This window comes from Artemia franciscana, chromosome 14 (assembly GCF_032884065.1).
Source record: "Artemia franciscana chromosome 14, ASM3288406v1, whole genome shotgun sequence".
Taxonomy (NCBI): domain Eukaryota; kingdom Metazoa; phylum Arthropoda; class Branchiopoda; order Anostraca; family Artemiidae; genus Artemia; species Artemia franciscana.
The window spans coordinates 19,376,969-19,400,097 of NC_088876.1; the positions used below are offsets into that span (position 1 = coordinate 19,376,969).

At 35.3% G+C, this 23,129-nt stretch overlaps 1 protein-coding gene across 1 annotated transcript in view; it reads left to right on the forward strand.

The window, feature by feature from the left end:
- The window catches only part of LOC136035424 (uncharacterized), a 150,806-nt gene that overhangs the window by 93,351 nt on the left and 34,326 nt on the right, over positions 1-23,129 (forward strand). The window contains exons 12-16 of the mRNA XM_065717216.1: positions 1,276-1,412; positions 4,032-4,128; positions 8,905-9,033; positions 17,856-17,964; positions 20,215-20,357. Of these exons, the coding sequence (XP_065573288.1) occupies positions 1,276-1,412; positions 4,032-4,128; positions 8,905-9,033; positions 17,856-17,964; positions 20,215-20,357 (615 nt within the window). The remainder of the gene's footprint in view (positions 1-1,275; positions 1,413-4,031; positions 4,129-8,904; positions 9,034-17,855; positions 17,965-20,214; positions 20,358-23,129) is intronic.

The window sequence follows — 23,129 nt, forward strand, 5'->3', positions numbered from 1 at the left end:
TAAATTACGTTGAACAAAATGAATGTCTCAAATTTTTGATTGTATCTGTTTGGGGAAATTTTGGGCTTGGAATTTTGGGGTTAGTTTCCCTCCAATCACTTTTGAATTACTATTAAAAAGGGCGCTAGTCCTTTCAATTTTTAATCGAATGAGCTCTTTTCGAAGTTTCTACGACGACAAATGAAGATCTCAATATTTCTATCAAATACATTTCTGGAAAATATGAGATTTTTGCGTGGGGGGGGTATTCATCCTCCGATCACTCTGAATCTCAATAAGGGAACTAAAACTTCTGAGTAGCAATCCAATGAGCTTATAGAATCATCCTTTCTACATAAACCTTAAATGCCTCCAGGGCATAACTTACAACCCTTGCACTGAGGGCTCTAGGGGGGTGTCATCCACAAAAGTATAATTTTAAGACCTTTCAACTATGTTGAACAAAATGGCTATCTCAAAATTTTGATTGAATGTAATTGGGAAATGGTTGGTGTGCAAGGGGTGTTAGTTCCCCTCCATTCAATTTTGACTGTTAAAAGGGACACAAGCCCTTCCGATTTCCAATCAAATGAGCCTTTTTCTAAGTTCTTCTCAATTTCTAATCTAATAATTCCTTTTCGAAGTTTCTACGACAACGCATTTGATACGAAATGCCGTGGTCTAAACAAATAATACATTCTTCCCAAGTTGTTCTTTACTTAGGCTACACTATTGCGCTGCCAGTGATTTTAGATTAGAACCCTCATAAAGATTAATATTTTTTTTTACTTATTTGTTCTTGCAGTAGTATAACGTGTATTATGTTTTACCATACTTTGATTTTGTAAATTTTGAAACGGACGTAAAAGAATCTAGATGTTTTTGTAAATAGAAAGTAATACTATTACGATTAATTTTTTTGCAGAGTTTTTAGTTTTACGTTAATGGATATGTATAACTACTCTTTGTTGTGGAGGTCACAAAAAAATTAACAGTCATTCCCTTAGCAATTATTCGTAAGCGAAGTATGCAACTGATGTGAATTATTTGTATTCAGCAAGACTTTTTTTCTTTTTTTAGTTTATCCTCCGATCGTTTTAAAGAGCTATGAGAGTTAGTTACATTATTTTTTAGTTACAAAATTAGTGGTAGCTCACCTAAATATAATTACAACCATCAGTGATATATCAAAAACCAAGTGGAACCGTTAGATCAGAGATTTGTCGGCGTCAAAAGTTTTTTTTTGCCATAAATTATCCATTATATAACCCTAGAGTGATTTCTATTACTTTACAGAAAGAGAGCAAAAAACAGGCCAAGCTACCAGATCAAATTCCTTAAGAAGAAACGCACATAGATTTGACAAAGATAAGGAGATCAAAAGTGTAAAGAGAAAAAACGAGGCTGAAGAGGAAGAGATTAAATCTTATGAGGTAACTAAAAGCTTGAGGTAACTCCAAGCTTAAGTTAGGAGCAGGTATCTTGGCTACTGACTGACCTTATACAGTTAAACGTTATCTTCGACGAATATTTTTTTATTCTTTTTGATTAGCTTAGTAGCCCACCTCTACCCGATTTGTCAAAATCTGCCGAAGATCTCTGTCTATTTGAAAAAAATAACCTCATCTATTCTCGTTTAATCATTACAACTTTTAAATCGTACACAGTTTGTGATCATAACTTTAGTTTTCTTGCTCTTTTTTACCTGAAAATATTTTTTTCAGAATATTACACATTTCACCAGTTTCATAAGCCATTGGTCATCCCGGTCGAATGTTTTTCTATTTTTAAGTAATTTTTCAATATCTATTCGACTAAGCAGATTGAAAATTAACCAAATATTATTTAAATTATTGAAAAGTCCATATACATCCCTTGGAAATATACAAAACCCAAAGAAAACATTAGAGCAATGAAATCCTTGCTTTATAACATGGAGCATGTTGCTATTTATCGCTTTGTCATGTTATCCGTATTTCATTGTTAACCTGTTGTCCACGTTCCTTTGTTATTCATATATCAAGCAATGTTTTGTCCACAGGTCAGTTCTAATATATCAGGCGAGACTAAATTTTATCGAGTCAAGAATGGAGCAACTGGTTGTAACGTATTGCAAGATGAAAAACGACGAGGAAATATACTATCCGGGCAATAATATGGAACCAGAAACACAAATTTAGTATATGAAACGACCATAAAACGAAAAATTTTAGGTTCCTTCTGTGATGGAACCATAATACGGTCCGGGCATAATACGGGACCAGAAAACAAATTTAATATGTGAAAAGACCATAGAACGAAGAATTTCAGATTCCTTCTGTGAAGGAACCATAATATGGTTAGGGCATAATATAGAACCAAAAACACAAATTTCATATCTGAAAAAACCATAAAACGAAGAATTTTGGGTTCCAAAATTCTTTGTTTCACATTATTATGTGTTTCACACATAATATTTAACCAGAAACACAAATTTAATATCAGATAAGACCATAAACGAAGAATTTTAGGCTCCTATTGTAAAGGAACGAAAATATAGTTCGGGCATAATATGGGACCAGAAACACAAATTCAATAACTGAAAAGACCATAAAACGAAGAATTTTAGGTTCCTTCTGTGAAGGAACCATAATATGGTTCCGGCATAATATGGGACCAGAAACACGAATTTAATATCTGAAAAGACCATAAAAACGAAGAATGTTAGATACATTCTGTGAAGGAGCCATAATATGGGTCGGGCATAATATGGGAACAGAAACACAAATTTAATATCTGAAAAGACCATAGAACGGAGAATTTTAGGTTCCTTCTGTGAAGGAACCAAAATATGGTTAGGGCATAATATAGAACCAAAAACACGAAGTTCATATCTGAAAAGACCATAAAACGAAGAATTTTGGGTTCCAAAATTCTGTGTTTCACATTATTATGCGTTTCACACATAAAATTGAGCCAGAAACACAAATTTAATATCAGATAAGACCATGAACGAAGAATTTAGGCTCCTTCTGTGAAGGAACCATAATATGGTTCGGGCATTATATGGGACCAGAAACACAAATTCAATAACTTAAAAGACCATAAAACGAAGAATTTTAGGTTCCTTCTGTGAAGGAACCATAATATGGTTCCAGCATAATATGGGACCGGAAACACGAATTTAATATTTGAAAAGACCATAAAAAACAAAGAATGTTAGATACCTTCTGTGACGGAACCATAATATGGTTTGGGCATAATATGGGAACAGAAACACAAATTTAATATCTGAAAAGACCATAAAAACGAAGAATGTTAGATACCTTCCGTGAAGCAACCCTAATATGGTTCGGGCATCGCATGGGAACAGAAACACAAATTTAATATCTGAAAAGACCATAAAACAAAGAATTTTAGGTTCCTTCTGTAAAGGAACCATAATTTGGTTCAGGCATAATATATGACCAGAAACACAAATTTGATATCTAAAGAGACCATAAAACTAAGAATTTTATTTTTTTATTAATTTGACTTCTATTTAAAATTTAATAGGTTTATTAATTTACAATCTAAATATTTAAATTTTTGAGGAACGGTAGAATAGGATTTTTAATTATAATAGAAAGGATTAATAGAATTTTTTTAAGTTGAAAAAATTAGGATATTCAGAGAATTTTAGTAAAGAAGATTAATTATTTGATATATAAAAGATTCATTAATTCTTAGTTCAATAGTCATTAACATTTATAGGCTGACGGTGCAACGGAATACGTGTTTGCAGGAGTTACGGTGAGTTACTGTGTTCACTATTCTGATAAGGACATTTGCCGTCACGTCTTTTTTTTAAATTAAAAAAAAAATAATAATAAAACGAAGAATTTTAGGTTCCTTCTCTCAAGAAACCATAATATGGTTCAGGCAAGAAAAAAATCGTTTAAAGTTTCGAATAAAAAGGTGTTACCGGGGAAAACCTGATAACCTGACTAATCCATTCTGTTACTTTGGGCATGATAATTGGGTTATAATATTCTTTTTGGTGATAAGTTTTAATATTTTATTTGTTCCTTCAGGAATTAAGAGCTTCTAGGATGTCTTTGCATCATCGATACCCCTTTGCTGTGAAAAGGATTCTCTTAACAAAGGAACAAAGAGAAAACGCCGATAGAGGTAAATTGAATTCTTTTCTACTAAAGTTAAGCATTTGCATTTTGAACTGTTATTACAATGAATTTTTACATGAAGCCAGTGGGCTGTAACTTTAGTCTATCACTTTACAATCTCAACATAGTATCAAGCTATTACATCAGGACCTGTGTTGAGTAGATTTCTTGTGATGCATCGTTCTGTAAGAAGTAATTAAATAAAAAACTTGTTTTTCAATTGAAAGTAAGGAGCGACATTAAAACTTAAAATGAATAGAAATTACTCCGTGTATGAAAGGGGCTGTTCCCTTCTCAATGCCCTGCTCTATACGCTAAGGTTTGACTCTTTTTCTCAATTCTACTTTATTAAACAGTAAAAAACGATCATATTCTTTCACTTTCAAGGCAGTCATAAAGAAAAACTATTTATAATATAATATATTATGTAATATAATACATTTATAACATAGCATTGTTATTTAAGACAAAACTACTTCAGCCTAATATTAAGCAACTTTTCCACCTTTGTTTTAAAGTCCTATCTCGTCTTTAAATATATTACCTTAAAAATGCATACGATTTGACTTTAAACACAGACCTACATTTTTAAAATAAAAAAATAAAGTCTTAATAAATATTAAACCAATTAAGTACTCATTGAGTGAAAAAATGACAAAAAAACTAAAATTCAAACAAATATATATATATATATATATATATATATATATATATATATATATATATATATATATATATATATATATATATATATATATATATATATATAAATGAGTTCTCCGTTTATGAATCTCCCTTATCGAGTCGAGAGAGGGAAAATTTTTCCATATTAGCTTATTTAATGGACCGTGGTATGTCAATTTCGGATTTTAAGTTATTTTACATGGCCAAGATATGCGTGGTGTGATAATTTGCTACGTATATGTTGTTTCCGTATGTGTATACTGATTTTCTTGCTTTCGGTTTTCCTGTATCAGAGGCAATGCTATAGCGTTGCCTATACTAAAGCCCATACGGCTCCAATGTTTTATTATTTATTTTTTTTTTTCCCAAAGGAACTTCGTATGGAAGGTGTCGTCATATAAACTTCAGAGGGGGATCATTCTATTGGAAATCGAAAGTTCTAGTGCCCTTTTTAAGAGTCACAAGTGATCTGAGGGCAACTAGCCCCCCACGCCATTTTCCCCTAAATATATCTGATCAAAATTTTGAGATAGCAATTTTGTTAAAAATGGTTAAAAGAACAAATAACAAAATTCCAAGGTCAACACAACCCCCAGACCCCGGGGCAGGCGTTTAAAAGTTATGCCCTGAGGGCAAATATGGTTTTATAGAAGGGATGATCGTGAAAACTTTAGAGAGGGTTCATTTGATTCGAAACTAAAAGTTTTAGTTCACCTTTTAAGAGTCGAAAGAGATCAGAGGACAACTAACCCCCCTTCGCTTGCGCTTTTTTTCCCAAGCCCATCTGATAAAAATATTGAGATAGTTATTTTGTAAGAAATAGTTCAAACATCAGATAATAAAAATTCTGGGATCAACAAAACCCCCCAGGGTCTGGGGGCAGGCGTTGTAAGTTATGCCTCGGGCAAATATGGTTCTTATAAAAGGGATACTCGTATAATGTGCAATAATGTGTAAAATAAACTTGAGGGAGGGATTGGATTGAAAATTAAAATTCCTAGTTCACTTTTTAAGAGTCGAAAGAGATCAGTGGGCAACTAGTCCCCCCCCCACGCCCTTTTTCCCCAAATACATCCGATAAATTTTTTTAGACAGCCATTGTGTTAAAAATATTTCAAAATAAGATAATAAGAACTCTGGAGTCAACACAAACCCCCAGAGCGCGGGTGCAAGTGTTATATCCCAATGGCAAATAAGGTTTTCATGTAAAGGGAGATCGTATAAACTTAAAAGGTGGCAAATTTGACTGGAAATTGAAAGTTCTAGTTACCTCTCATTGAGTCAAAAAGGATCGGAGGGGTTCTATGCCCCCTCCCTCCTCCCTCCCCCCCCACGAAAACACCCTCTTTTCCGCACATGCATCCGACAGATATTTTGAGATTGCCAGTTTGTTTGAAATAGTCCAACGATCAGACAACAAAAACTTCGGGGTAAACATACCCCATCTTGCAACTAGCTCCCTCCACGCCAACCTTCTTTTCCCCAAATGCGTCCGATTGAATTTTTATATAGGTGTTTTGTTCTAAATAGACCAGGGGTCATATACAAAGACTCCAGGGATAACACAGCCCACCAAAACCTGGGAGGCAAGTGCTGCAAATTATACCTCGGGGGCTAATAAGGTTTTTATGGAAGGAATGGCAGTATAAACTTCGGAGGGGGTGCATTCGATTGTAAATAGGAAGTTCAAGTGCCCTTCTTAAGAGTCAAAAGTGACTAAAGGATAACTGCCCCCAAGGTCCCTTTTCCTTCAACTGCATCCGATCAAAATTTTGAAAAAGCCATTTTTTTAAAAATGGTTTAAAGATCAAATAACGAAAACTCAGGGGTCAACACAGCCCTCCAGAGCCCGGAAAAAGCGTTGTAAGTTATGCCCCGAGATGAGTTAAAGGTTTTTGTAAGGGATTGTCGTATAAACATCAGAGGTGACTTATTTAATTGGAAATTGAAAAATCTTTTTACCTTTTAAAGTGTCATCAAAAGTGGTCGGCGGGCATATACCCCCCACCCTCCTTTCCCCAAACGCATCTGATCAAAATTTTGATCAATTCCAGGGCATATGGCATATCAAAAATCAAAATATCAAAAATTTTTGAATTTCCAGGGGCATATGAAGCTTATACGGAAAAGTCGGCCGTATAAACTTAGAAAGGGAATTAAATGATTAGAAATTGAAATTTCTAGCTCCCTTTTTAAGAGACAAAATGATCCGGTGGCAACTAGCCTCCCCCTACCAACACCAAGGCCATAAGGTTCCCATTTTTCAGATGAAGGTACCAGAGGCATTTCATTTGAAGTGCCTCTCCCAAGTTATAAACTTCGAAGGGGGCTCATTCAATTGGAAAAAATAATTCTTAGTGGCATTTTTAAGATTCAAACGTGATTGGAGGGCATCAAGCCCCCCTTTCCATGCCCTCTTTCCCAAACGCATCCAATCAAAATTTTTAGATAGCCATTATGTCCAAAATAGTCATAAGGTACAGTAAATAAAATATTTTTTCCTCGGGGGCTGACAAAACCTCCCACTGCCTCCAGCACAAGAGATGTAAAATATGCAAGCTGTCCATTGTTCATATATAAGGTTTTTTATCGAAGGGGTAATCTTACAGACTTCGCAAAAGCCTCATTCGATTTAAATTGAAATTTGTAGCTTCATGTTTAAAAGGCAAAAGCAATCAGATGGTAGGCAATTAGCCCAGTTCTTTTTTTAGAGTCAAAAGTGATCAAGGGGCAATTAGCCCACGCCCCACTTTCCCAAAGGGCATCCGGTAAAATGGATCTGAGCTAGGGAACTTTCTTGTAGTTTCTTCGAAACTTTGTTTACCTTAATACCTTGTTTACTTAGATGTTTTCTTTTCTTTGATACTTCGGTACCTTAATACTGGTTTTGATGTTGAAATAAGTGATTTTGAAATAAGGCATTTTCTAAAAACTTGAAATTTTTTGCAATCAATAACGAACAAAATTAATTTAAAAAAAAAAACTTTCCAAAAAAAGGGTTTTCAAAGAAAAGTAAAGGCCTTATAAAACCTGAGATCTGCAGACACAAATACTTGTTAAAATTTAAGCTAGAAACGACAAGAAATTACTATTAAAGAATAAATGAAACCCAAAACGAACAGAAATTAAATAAACAATCACAGCAAAAAACAACCTACAACAAGTACTATTATAAATGAATAAATTACAAGGAATTACTATTAAAGAATAAATTAAACCCAAAACGAACAGAAATTAAATAAACAATCACAGCAAAAAAAATAAACATGCAACAAGTACTATTATAAATGAATAAATTACAAGGAATTACTATTAAAGAATAAATTAAACCCAAAACGAACAGAAATTGAATAAACAATCATAGTAAAGAAACATACAATGGGTATTAATACAAATTAAATCTTAATAAATAAATATTAAAACGAGTTAAACTTAAATTGAATATTCAAATCAAGTTTAAAACGAACAAAATCTACTACAAACAAGATTCTGGGTTTTGACTCCTTATCCTGTAAAAGTCTAAAATTTGACTTTCCTTTTTTCCTGTCTGCTCTAGTGACGCATGGGTTGTCATCCTCCCGCTCGCTTCCTTACTCGGGATGGTAGCACGGGCCTGTGGCTGAATAGATGGGATCACAAGAGCACAAAGACAATTTTGGACAGGATTAAAATAAAGGCTGAGAGAGCCATTTAAATACTGAGGTGGAAAATGGCTGAAAAGTGGAAATTTTTATTTTGTTTCGTATTTAATAAAATAAGAGGATTCTTAACACTTGAACTAATCGACAGCCGAATTGGTTACCTTTACTAACTGTATCTTTTGAGGCCTTGGCACCATAGCACTCGACTGACTCTTCACCTTGTTGGTATGTAAGGAAATTCCCACAAATAAGAATTTTATCCAAAAATAGCCAAAACTTTTTGTAATCATCTAATTCTAATTCCAAGCACTAAATCACTTTGACTAACTCCATACCAAAATGTGTGTAAGTAATTTTTTCCGTTTTAACACGTTATTTTATTACAAACGACTAAAATCTAATCATTTGATTTTAATTTAGGTTAAGAAATATCTCTAATATCCTCGTTTCTATTATAGATAATTCTTCCATTGGTATGAAACTCATTGGAGGGGTACCAATACCGGGAAGTGACGGTGAAATTGGTGCTTATGTGACGGATATTTATCCTGGAGGTCTGATTGATACGCACGGAGAGGTACAAAAAGGTAATAACAATTAATTTTAAAATTAGTCAAATTTACTGGCCAAATCACAGTCTTAATCTTTGTTTTGTATTAAATCAGGAGTTAAGCAGGGTTTTGTTCTATTCCCCTTTATATGGATCATTTTGATGGACTTCGTCTTAAGGAGCACAGGAAAGGCAATTGGAGACCATGGAATCAAATGGGGAGGAAGAACGCTCCTGGACTTAGAATATGCTGATGATTTAAGCATATTAGATGAAAGTGTGAGCAAAATGAATGAATTTTTAGAGGTTTTACGAGTTCAGGGTGCTAAAATAGGCTTGAAAATTAATGTTAAGAAGACTAATTCACTAAGGCTAGGAATAAGTGAAGATGAACAGGTGACAATAGGTAACGAAAAGATTGATCAGGTCGGGAGCTTCAGTTACCTTGGTAGTATTATTAGTAAAGATGGTGGGAGCAGTGAAGATGTTAAAAGTAGAATAGCTAAGGCCCAGGGTGTTTTTTCACAGTTAAAAAAAGTTTGGAAGAATAGAAAGATAAGTCTACAAACCAAGATTAGAATATTGGAAGCTACAGTGATGACAGTGGTCAAATATGGCTCTGAAGCATGGGCACTCCGAAAAGCAGATGGAAATTTACTAGATGTTTTCCAGAGAAATTGCCTACGGATTGTTCTGGGTACCCGGCTGACTGACCGTATTTCAAACAGTAGTCTGTACGAAAAGTGTGGTTCAGTCCCGCTTTCTGGGGCTATAATGAAAGAAAGGTTGAGATGGCTAGGCCACGTTCTACGGATGAAGGATGACAGATTACCGAAGATTGTCCTTTTTGGCCAATCGTCTGGGGCTACACGGAAAGCAGGTCGACCTTGTCTGGGTGGGGAGGATGTCATAAATAAAGATTTAAATGAAATGGGAACTTCCTGGGAGGGTGTAAAGAGGGAGGCTTTAAATAGATTAGGTTAGAGGAGGAGCGTGCGTAGCTGTGTTGGTCTCAGGCGGCTTGGTACTGCAGTGAGTTATTAGTAGTAGTAGTAGTAGTAGTAGTAGTAGTAGTATAGTAGTAGTAGTAGTAGTATATATATATATATATATATATATATATATATATATATATATATATATATATATATATATATATATATATCCCGTCTAAGTCAACTTTAAGAGAATATATTTTTAATTTAATTTAAAGAATATTTGACAAGTCAGAAACCGCTTCAAGTCAGAACCAAGCAAATTTAAAACGGACGTTCTTTCTTATTAAAAATAATCAAACAAATTATTCGCTTTTCCCTAACACAGAAAAATTTAAAGGAACAAAAATATGAAATAAATACTAAAGGATATTCAACACCGTGTGTTCCACCTACATTTTGGAATACACGCGGCATGTCCCACTATCCCTTCTTTTCTTCATTATTTCTATTTTCCAAACTTTCCCTTTGTTTTCCCAATTTTAAACGTGGGAAAATAATTGAAGGGTAATTGTCTGTGGGAATAATGGTCAGGGGGATTTTCAAGGGCAGTTAGGCCGACACCCTGAAATCGTGCCTTTAACATTGGACATCGGACGAATCGAAATAGAGAATACGACTGTGAAAATATTAGGTTGGATTATTACTACTACTAATTACTACTAAACTCAGTGTAAAATCAAGCCACCTGAGGCTGACACAAACATATGCGTTCCTCCTCCATCCTAATCTTTTCAAAGACTATCTCTTTTCACCCTCCCAGGAAGTTCTCATGTCCCTTAAGTATTTCCTTAAGATATTCCCTTATATCTTTCCTTAAGATACTCTGGGACGATCTAATTTTCGTTTGGCCCTCAATGGTTGTCCGACAAGGATAATCTTTGGAAATCTGCCATCCTTCATCTGCTAAACTTGTCCTAGCCATCTTAACTTTTTTCTTATGATACCTCAAGACAGCGGGATTGAACCACATTTTAGAACAGCTTACTGCTTAAGATATGGTCAGTCAGTTGAGTACCAAAAAATAATCAAGAGGAAACTTCTTTGGGAAGCACCTAGCCAACCCTCCTCCTTTTTCGGAGTGCTCAAGCCAGTACCATACTTGACCATTGTTATTACTGTAGCTTCTGATATTCTAATCTTGTTTTATAGACTTATCTTCCTATTCTTCCAAACCCTTTTCAACTGTGAATACATAAAATAGGTGTTCTTGTAAGACCTATATCGTCAGACATTCTCTTACCAACGGAAAATATTGAAAAATGGGTAGCCAAGACACTTAAACCTTTACTATATTACCAAAGTTCTTACATAAGAAACTCAGAATAAAAAACATGATAAATGTTGAAATATCGAATGAATCAGGTTGTTTAGTTTAGATATAAAATGTATATATATATATATATATATATATACATATATATATATATATATATATATATATATATATATATATATATATATATATATATATATATATATATATATATATATATATATATATATATATATATATATATATATATATATATATATATATCCAGATTTCAAAGCTCAGTGTAACAGCTTAAATCTCTCTAGCCTGCCTCTAATTCAATGCAAAAAGAGAAGAAGCATTGTTTTATGTTAGTATTTTGAACTCTATTAGTTAATAGTTTCAAAAACTTATCTTCAAGAGGGAGGAAACCTGAAATTTGGTGATACAGAATTGATTTATTCGGGCAGGAAGGATAGAGTGCATCGGCATGGACTAGGGCTCATAATGAATAAAAAACTTCTAAGTCGTGCCTAGGCTGGGGAAGCTCTAAAAATTTAATTATAGTTGCCCATTTTACGATTAATAAGCGCAAATTATCGACTATAGCGCAATTTGCCTCTGTAGAACCGACTGACACAGTTAGTAGTGACTCTGATGAGTTTACTTACAGTAATAGGGAAAAATACGGAGAATCCTAGCAAGAAACTATGGTGTCTATACGACCAATTTTTTAATGCCCAGGCTGGCAGGGATAAGGCAAGATGGTGCATTAGTCTAGGAAAATCTGTTGTAGGAAAGGAGAATAGCAACGGTTATAGACTATTGTAACTTTGTAAGCATTAAAATCAAGTTGTAAGAAATATGCAATTTGGTCGTACAGTGGTCATTAACCTAATATGGTACCCAGATGATTATAAGATACCACCCTTATAGATTACATTATTGTAAATGGAAGACTGGGTGGGTCGATACGAGATACTAAGGAATATAGGACTGTATTATTGATATTAAAAGTAAAGATTACCATCTAGTAGTGTCTAGAGTTAATTTTAAACTGAAATATGGGAAGGGTAACTACCTTTGGAGAAGTTATAATGGTGCTAGATTCAAGGTTGAGAATCTGAAAGAAACTTTCCAGGAACAGTTGAATACGAGACTGGAGAGTCTGAAATTTGATAATGTTGAAGATAGATGGAATAATCTTAAGAAAGTAGCTTGGGAAGTGGCACATGGTTTCTTAGGGAGGAATGTTAGAAACGTAAACAGGAATATTCGCGAAAACGCTCTAAGTCTAGTAGAAAAAGGAGGCGTTCTGCACAAGAAGTATTTGAGTGACAGCCTCTATGCGAATAAGTTGAAAATAAGGGAGAAGACTTGAAAATATGAATTAGGAAGGTGTAAAGTGGAGACCATGGATAGAATTGACAAAGACCAGGAAAATGTGGCCAGACGGCATAAAAGTAAAACAGTGTATCAGCATGTTATGAAATTAAAATTGAGAGGAAGTAGCGAGCTTGAACTTGTCCCAGATAAAAATAGAAATATTGCCCCAATTATTTATAAGCAGAATGTTAAAGAGAAATGAGCAGAAAATTTCAAGAACGTGCTGAACTGTGATGCAGGTATAGAGCATGATATGAAAAATAATAAAAAAGATTATCACAGTTTTAAACAGAACAACAATTTGATTTTTGAATTAAAATGGAATAGGTGTGGGCATCAAGTCATGGCTAATTATAGAAAAAGCCAGGATAGATAGTCCAATTGAGTAAGAGGCGATTCCGGTATTAATCCCCCACTTATTGGGATTGTATAAAAATGATGTTAGTTCATTTGTCAATAGATATGCCTATCTATTATCCCTCCATACGTCATTCATAAGACAGTAGAACCAAGGTAGATAGTCATAGAGCTAAAATAGTGATAGAACCTATAGTTTTCTAAGTGTTTGGTTAAATGGCACGAGTAAAGGGCGGGAGTAAGTGAGCCTCTCTTATTGGACCAATATTTGTTTGTTATCTCTTAGCAAGTCACGTATGCCTAGAGTCTCAGGCAGGTTGACCAAGAATTTAAAATTGACATAGGACCATTAGACTGCCTGGAATGAGAGGTTAACAAGGCACGCCTACCTATGGTGTTAGGCAGGTTGAACCAAGAATTTAGAATTGACACAGGACCGTTAATTTGCGTGGAATGACAGGCAAAACAAGCGTCTAAACTCAAAATTGGGCCATTCTGTAATGAGTTTCAGGCAAGGCCTAGAGTCTCAGGCAGGTTGACCAAGAATTTAAAATTGACATAGGACCATTAGACTGCCTGGAATGAGAGGTTAACAAGGCACGCCTACCTATGGTGTTAGGCAGGTTGAACCAAGAATTTAGAATTGACACAGGACCGTTAATTTGCGTGGAATGACAGGCAAACAAGCGTCTAAACTCAAAATTGGGCCATTCTGTAATGAGTTTCAGGCAAGGCAATTGCTTCAATTTATAAACTTAGACATTTGTACTAATTTAAAAGTTAATTTAATGTCAGTTGAACAATAAGTTGACTGAAATTACAGGGGGAAATAAGCGTCCAAAGCCTACAAGGGCCTCCTGTCTGCTTGGAATGGTATTCGAGTCAACCCAATTATAAGCTAAGCCAGTTGGGTTAACAAAAAAGGGAACTATCTGTGCTTCTGTCATAGGTTTGACTGTCTGGGCTTTTTCACAAGCTCAAGTAGTTTTACCAACAAAAATACCCAAATAGTTAGTAAAACGGTATTACACCAGACTAGGCAGCTGAGGAAAAAAATTTGCTTAATTAATTACAAATTTGCAACCAGAACCCCTGCCGATAATCCACAGACCTTGTATGAGGGGAGTCACTAAAGATGAAAAAATAGTGAAAAATGAAATTGGCTGAGAATGCTGGATTTTTGGAAGTTTTTGAAATGCTATGATAAATATACCTAAAGAATAGAAAGGCAAGTCTACAAATCGAGACTTGAATATTTGTAACTGCAGTGATGAAATTTGTCAAGTAGGGTTCTGACACAAAACGCTTTGGAAGAAGGAGGAGGATTTGTTTCATATTTTCCAGGGGAATTGTCTACAGACAGTTTTTGGTACCTGTTTGACAGACCGTAATGCATACCAAACTGTGCAAAAATTTAGTTCTATCCCATTTTATAGGGTTATAATGGAATAAAACTTGAGATCATTCGAAAGCATTTTTCGTACGAAGGATGACAGATCCCCAAAGATTATTCTTTTTGGTCATCCATGTAGGGCCAAATGATTTTGCCAAGAAGATTTAGAGACAGTACTAAAAAAAAGTATTAAGCCTTAATTGCTGATAGTGTGGTAAATAAAATTTGGCGGTTGTGAAGTTAGAGACAAATTACTGAAACTTAGGATTATGATCTTCCGCAAAGATTTGAGATTTTGGTAAGTAGTTGATAATTATATGATAAATATTCCTAAAGAATAGAAAGACAAGTCTACAAATCAAGACTACAATATTTGAAACTACAGTGATGAAATTTGTCAGGAAGTGTCCCTGACACAAAGATTGCTTCGGAAGACGGCGGAGGATTTGTTGCATGTTTTTCAGGGAAATTGTCAACAAATAGTTTTGAGTACTTGTTTGACTGACCGTAGTGCATACCAAACTGTACGAAAATGTGGTTCTATCCCATTTTCTAGGGTTATAATGATATAAAACCTGAGATCATTAGAAAGTATTTTTCGGATGAATGATAACAGATCCCCAAAGATTATTCTTTTCGGTAATCCATGAAGGACCAGACGAAAAGCAGTTTCGCCCTGAATGGCATGGGCAACAATGTCAACGTTGGATATTTAGATATTTTCAATCTACCCCTGGGTATAGGATATGTTGGAATGTCACTTAGTTAGCACTCGTAACATTTGTTTCATAATAGATACAACCATTTATTTTATTGGGAAGGAGGAGTATTTCCTCCTCATCTAGAAAAGTGGTCACCCCTTACTGTCTATTTTAAGCTGATAACAAGAGCTAAGAGCTCATATGGCACTTGTGACGAGGCAAGAAGAGCTAAGAGCCAAGAGATTATATGGTATGAGCTCTAACAAAATTCTATGAATCAGTAGATTGACTTAAAAAGCAAAATAAGAGGCTTAATGCCGGTCAGGATTTAAAATAAGAGCTCTGAGTCACGATGTCCTTCTAAATATCAAAATTCATTAAGATCCGATCACCCACTCGTAAGGTATAAATACCTAATTTTTTCCAATTTTTCCTCTCCCTTTAGCCCCAGATGGTCGAATCTGGGAAAACGACTTTATCAAGTCAAATTGTGCAGCTCCCTGACACGCCTACCAATTTTAATCGTCCTAGCACGTCCAGAAGCACCAAACTCCCCCAAAGAGAGCGAATCCAGTACAATTCTGTCAATCACGTATCAAGGACATTTGTTTATTCTATCCACCAAGCTTCATCCCGATTCCTCCACTCTAAGTGTTTTCCAAGATTTCCCCCTCCAATTTTCCCCAGTATCAAAAGATCTGATTGGGATTTGAAATAAGAGCTCTGAGACATAAATTCCTTCTAAAAATCAAATTTCATTAAGATCCGACCATCTATTCGTAAGATAAAAATACCCCAATTTTCACGTTTTCCAAGAATTCCGGTTTCCCCCTCCTACTCCCCCCAATGTCACAGGATCTGGTAGGAATTCAAAATTAGAATTTTTAAAGCACAAGATCCTTCTAAATATCAAATTTCATTAAGATCTGGTCACCCTTCCGTAAGTTACAAATACCTCAATTTTCAAAATTACTCCCCTGGTTATGTCAGTCACGTATCTTAGACAGGTTTCTATTCTTCCCATCCAGTTTTATCCTGATCTCACCGCTTTAAGTATTTTCTAAGATTTCCGGTCCCCCCAACGCCCCCCCCCCAATTACACTTGATCCGGTTGAGATTTAAAATAAGAGATCTGAGTTACGAGGTCTTTCTAAATACGAAGTTTCATGAAGACCGATCACTCCTTCGTAAGTTAAAATACGTCATTTTTTCTTATTTTTCAGAATTAGCTCCCCCCCCCCAATAGAGCAGATCCGTTCCAATTATGTAAATCACGTATCTAAGACTTCTGCTCTTATTTTTCCCACCAAGTTTCATCCCGATCCCTCCAATCTAAGCGTTTTCCATGATTTTAGGTTCCCCACCCCAAACTTCCCCCAATGTCACCAGATCCGGTCAGGATTTAAAATAAGAGCTTTGAGACACGATATCCTTCTAAATATAAAATTTATTCAGATCCGATCACCCGTTCGTAAGTTAAAAATACCTCATTTTTTCTAATTTTTCAAAATTAACCCCTCCCCCAACTACCCCAAAGAGAGTGGATTCGTTCCAGTTATATCAATCATGTATCTAGGACTTGTGCTTATTTTTCCCACCAAGTTTCATCCTGATCCCTCCGCTCTAAGTGTTTTCCAAGTTTTAGGTTTCCCCCTCCTAACTCCCCCCCCCAGTGTCACCAGATCCGGTCGGGTTTAAAATAAGAGCTCTGAGACACGATATCCTTCTAAATATCAAATTTCATTGATATCTAATCACCCGTTCGTAAGTTAAAAATACCTCATTTTTTCTAATTTTTCAGAATTAACCCCCCCCCCCCCAACTACCCCAAAGAGAGCGGATTCGTTCTGTTTATGTCAATCATGTATCTAGGACTCGTGCTTAATATTCCCACCAAGTTTCATCCCGATCCCTCCACTCTAAGTTTTTTCCAAGTTTTAGGTTTCTCCCTCCCAATCCCCCCCCCCAATGTCACCAGATCTGGTCGGTATTTAAAATAAGAGCTCTAAGACACCATTTCCTTCTAAATGTCAAATTTCATTGAGATCTGATCACCCGTTCGTAAGTTAAAAATACCTCATTTTTTCTAATTTTTCAGAATTACCCCCCCCCCTAGCCACCCCAGAGAGAGCGGATCCGTTCTGGTTATGTAAATCATGTATCTAGGACTTGTGCTTATTTTTCCCACCAAGTTTGATCCTGATCCCTCCACTCTAAGTGTTTTCCAAGATTTTAGGTTTCCCCCTCTCATATCCCCCCCAATGTCACCAGATCCGGTCGGGATTTAAAATAACAGCTCTGACACACGATATCCTTCCAAACATCAAATTTCATTAAGATCTGATAAACAGTGCGTAAGTTAAAAATGCTTCAATTTTTCTATTTTTTCCGAATTAACCGGCCCCCTCACTCCGCCCCAGATGGTCAAATTGCGAAAACGACTATTTATAATTTAAGCTGGTCCCGTCCCTGATACGCCTGCCAATTTTCATCAACCTAGCTTATCTGGAAGTGCCTAAAGTAGCAAAACTGGGACCGACAGACCGACAGACAGACCGACAGAATTGGCGATTGCTATATGTCACTTGGTTAATATCAAGTGCCATTAAAAACACTAACAACTTTAAAATGATGACTTTATTAACTATGGTTTTATCTTTAACGTTTTTTAACCCTGTATCATTATATGGTATGCTTTTAAAATGTCTCATAAAATTATATCATACAAGTAGTTTATTGACCGAAACGTGGATTTCATAGAAAATTTTTCAGGAGATCAGGTGCTGGAGATCAACGGAATTGTGTTAACTGGGAAGTCATTTGAGGAAGTGCAAAGCGTTATGGCATCAACCGAAGGAGAGGTAGAATTAGTCATAAGAAGGTAACAAGATATTTTCAACTTCGAAAAGAATAGTCTTAAGTAGTCCAGGCAGCTGTCAGGTAGTCGTTATTCCGTCATCTAGAGTAAGAACATGCCATATAAACTTATAAGGACAATTCTCAAAAATAATGACTAGAAACAAAAAATGGTAACACTGTTTGACCTACTGATATTTCCTTTTCATCAACGATTTCACTAAGATTTTGACATACAAGGTATTTTCTCCTGGATTTAGCTGAGGCTTACTTAGAAAAAATGAAATTGAAGCTAAACGCATCCAAGACCGAGATTGTTATCTTTCATAGCGGTAAACCCAGCGGACAATATGAACTTTCATATACTTATAAAGGTGATTCAATCAAGGTAGCCCCAAGATATGAGTACTTGGGATACGTGCTCGCAGCAAATGAGAACTAGACCGAACACTTTAAGTTCGATGATTTCTCATGGAAAGGCAGCTGCATATGCTGTACTCCGGCAAAAACATATAATGGGAATCAATCTTCTTTCAAGGTGTTTTTAAGACATTTTTTCAGCACTTTTCAAGACATTTCACGAGATTTTCTAAGACATTTTTCTTCAAGATGTTTCAGGATTTCTTTAGTTCTTACGTGATAGGGGAATGTTTACGTAAGTTAAGGCTGACATATTAACACGCGACTGGTTTTTTTAAGGCTCTTGGGGGGATCCCATCTTGCAACTGAGGATGACACACATGTGGGTTGTTACGTAATGACATTCGACACATTGGTGTTACATAATACTTTAAGAAATTTTTTCTTTCAATGCGTTTTTCTTACGGAACGAATTTTTCTTACGAATTTTTTTTCAACATTAGGATTCAAAAGGGGCATTTTCATCCATTGGAACTGCACCCGAGACAGCGGGACCACAATCTATTCCTAATATTATGATTCAATAAATAGGTTCTACGAAATAACCATTTCCACACGCGGAGAACTCCCATGTCCCGCTTACTATAATAATTAAGCTATTGATTACGTGTTTCCTATGAATGCAATAATTGAGATGCAGAGGGTAAAGTTGATTACTAGAGTTTGGTTATTTGAAGTGCACCTGATTGCTAAGTATTATCTTAGAAGGGTATTTTAAACCCCGACAAAACGATTCTTCACTTCTTAGCAATAAGATCCCAACATTTTGGGGGGTCCTTGTTAGAGAATTTATAGAGATGTTTTCTTAGAAATGATACAAACTTGTTCAAAACACAGGACAGTACTTCTTGTTAGAGAATGTTTAGAGATGTTTTCTTAAAGAATCATCTAAGTTTGTTCAAATATAGGAAAATGATGGATAAAAGACATGTGACTTAATTCTATAATTTGTTCCTTTTTTCTTGATATTATTTTCTCTCAATTCCCAGCCTGTGACATTCGACGGCTGACAAACGACACTGTCTAGTAAGTACTATCACACGTATGACATTTTTCGCGCATTTTTATATAAAAATGTATACTCATATACACAAAAATCGAACGTATAAACTTAACGAAAAATCCCCATTAGCATTTCTTCTGATGACACCTAGCAATTGAGGTCAGCGTGACACAATGAACCACTTCCAATTACACCTCTCTGGTGTACATTATCACATTTAAGGTTTTTCAAGCTTTTACCCTCAGAATAAATTTATAAACTAAAAAATAAACATTATTTTTATTTGAAAAGCAGAAACTTGCAATTTCATTACTAGATTGTAATTTTACATGGCTGTTCCAAGCCCGTGACGCACAATGGCTGACAAATGACACTCTCTAGTATGTATTATCACACAAATGACATATTTTCGGGCATTTTCCTACAAAAATATTCGTTTACACAAGAATTAGATCGTTTAAACTTAATAGAAAAATCTCCATTAGAGTTTCTTCTGATGACTTCTAGCAATTGAAGTCAGCATGGCACAATGCACCAGCCCTCGATGAAACCCTTCTGGCACAAATTATTGCACCTAACGATTTTTCAACATTTTTCCCTCAAAACAAATTTATAAACTAAAAATGATAATAGTTTTTATTTGAACAGCGGATACTTGCCATTCTATTCCTAGATTCCAGGGCAATTCCCAGCCTATGACAGTCAATGTCAAACAAACGCACCCTCTAGCAAGTATCATCACATATATGACATTTTTTCGAGCATTTAAATCAAAATCAAAATATTTTCTTGCAGACTAAAATCAAGATACAAGCTTTAACTTATACTTCATATTTATATTTTTGTTTCTAGTAAAAACACGCCTTGGGTCACCCCACACCAGCCTCTTGGCAGGACACTGCAATGTGATGGAAGAAGGAAACGGCTTTCTGCAGAATACGACACAAGGGGCCATGTCATCCACAATATTGGCAGACGAGATTCTGACGGATTTCGTAAGCTGAAACAATTTTCATTATGCTTTTGAATAAATTTTGCGATACTATGGGTGTATGTATAGGCTTCAATATAGTTTTTACTTTTTATGTCTTTCTCCTTGTTGGAGGGAAAGCCAATGTTTTTATTGGAGCAAGGACGCTTCGAAATTTTTAGTATTCTAATCTTTGATGAGTTAGTATTTTTCGAAACTTCGGTGAAACATTGTGAATTTACTCTCTACTACATAGTTCTTCATTTTCTTAGTTGCTGCCACCTAAATGTTACTTAAATTTTCCGGAAGCAACATTTCGCATTTTCCTCGAGTTGTTTTTCCAAGTTGTGATTCGGTTTACTAGGAGAAACTGATAAGGGACCAACATTTTAAGTTTGTATGAAAAGTTTTGACGTTAGAACGCATTGATGAATATAATGTAACAGTTTGAAAAGCCTACCAAAAAGAATCGTTTTTGCGCGTCCTTCAGCCATATTTTACATGTGGGAGATAAAGTGACCCTTTACTTTTATTTTAATCAAAAACGTGCTGCCATCTCCATCCACCAGATATTTCTTTTTGTGATTTGGTCTATGACCAGTAGAAAGATAAGACAACAATCACGACGGATGCTTCACCTGTATAAAACTATGCGTCTTCAGCACTAACAATAGAAGCAATTTAAAACACAACCGTTTAAAAGGAATAGGGATAAAAACTAAAATTAGAAACAATAAAAACAAAAAGATCAAACCATTATATATACAAATGCTATCCCTTGATCAACAAAACGTAGTAAATATACAGTTTGAGAGATGTCCTTGAATTGGACAGAAAATTGATTATTCTTTTGGGAAATAATGCTTTTGTTGGCATCCAGTCCTGCTATTCTCTTTTGTCTTTTGTCTATTCTAATCTCTTGGTGATAATCGCTTAATTGCAATAACGCCCTTTTTACTAGTCCCCCTATCAAAATTATTAACAATGGGTCCAGTTTTTAGAATAATAGAATAGACCAAATCAAACTTTAAATTTTTGGTGTCTTTCTTTGTTTAAAGACACCAAAGATTTGCATAAGTGTGTTTTTTTATTTCTATGGCTTCTGTTGCCCGTTGTTTTAAGCCTCTATCAGCAAAAACGGCTATAGCCTCCTCAAACAATACAAAAAAGTCTGAATGGTGAAAAAATATGCTCTGTCAAAGCCGAAACAAAAGTTTCCATAGGCTTTCTAAATTTGAGAGCCTTTTCATTCAAATGGCGGTGCTCGGTTTAAAAAAAAAAAAAACACGACACAATCACACAGCATGCCAATTATTAGTCAAGTGCTTATGATTCAGTCAGTCAATGAATTACATGCAATTAAATCTTTTTATAATATACATGAAATATTTAATATGCTATATTGTTTCAGACAAAGTTACATAGCCTTAGCTTGTACTTGCTACAGTCTTTGAAATCAAAAAGTTCGTGGTAACAAATTCTAGTATTCAGGCTCATATCTGCAAAATATGGATTTTTTTTTTTGCCAGTAGATAGATCACGGATGTGCGTTTATTTTTAAAGTTTGTGGTAAGAAACTCTAGTATTCAAGCTCATATCTGCAAAGTATGGATTTTTTTTTATTTTTTGCCAGCGGATAGATCACGGATGTGCGTTTATTTATTGTTTCTTTCCCAGGGGGGTGATTATGTACACAAAGGCCCCAGAAGATCAAGAAAGGGTTTATCCAAGCAATAATTAAACGTTGAGGCATCCTTTAAATGACCAAAAGAATTCGAAGGCAACTAACCCCCTCCCCTACACGCAGTTTCTCTCAAAGTAATCCGATCAAAAATTCGATATTTTGCTCAGTATAGTTGAATGGTCCAATAACTATACCTCTGGAGATGACAAGACCCCCCACAGGCCCTGGAGAAAGGGTTGTAAGTTCTGAAATTTCCTCTTTGTTTGTGTAAAGTATTTGTTATTGAGAATTACACAGAGAGTTTTAGGGAGGGGGAATTTTCCATAGGAAGGGAAGTTTCCGTGGTTGAATTTTCAAGGGTATATTTTACACTGGAAAATTCACCAGAATCCCCATACCATTTTTTTTTTTTTTTTACTGTTGATTTGGTGATTCAATTTTACGTGTTGAGATATTTTGGGGGATTTTCCAAGGAAAATTTTCAGTGGGGTAGGTAAAATCTTGGAAATTTTCTGTGGGGCACGGATTTCCTTAGGGAGAAATTAGCCATGGGAGAATTTCTCACGGGCGAAACTTTTCATTCGGGGTGGAAGGGTAATTTGAAATCGAAATTTCAAGAACTTCCATTGAAATTTCCATCGAGCGATTTTTTGCGTGGGGTAAATTCCAATGGAGGGGGACGGATTTTCTGGCGTTATTAGAAAAACATTCAGAAATTAAATAAAAAACAAGTTTTATCGATTGAAAAAAGGAGTAACAAATCTTAAATTGTAACAAAAGATATTGGTAAAGGCGTATATATTCTTTTTTCAGCTACCGTGAAAAAATATGTATGTTTTATTGAATGTGCATTCAAAATTAACAGCTTCTTATGTCAACTAAAAAAAAACTTTCTCAGTCCCTTACGACTCCTTCTCGGAGTCATAAGGGGCGAAGAAAGTTCTCGGAGTCGTAAGGGATCCTTACGACCCTTCTCCTTCTCCCGTCCCCCATCTTGAATAATTCTGTCCTGTCCTCTCAATGAAAATATAGCCTTACTGGAGTTGTGTTCCCAGTTGTATTTTGATCCCATATGGTATTTAGTAGCAGCATTATCAAAACGAGTTTATTCAG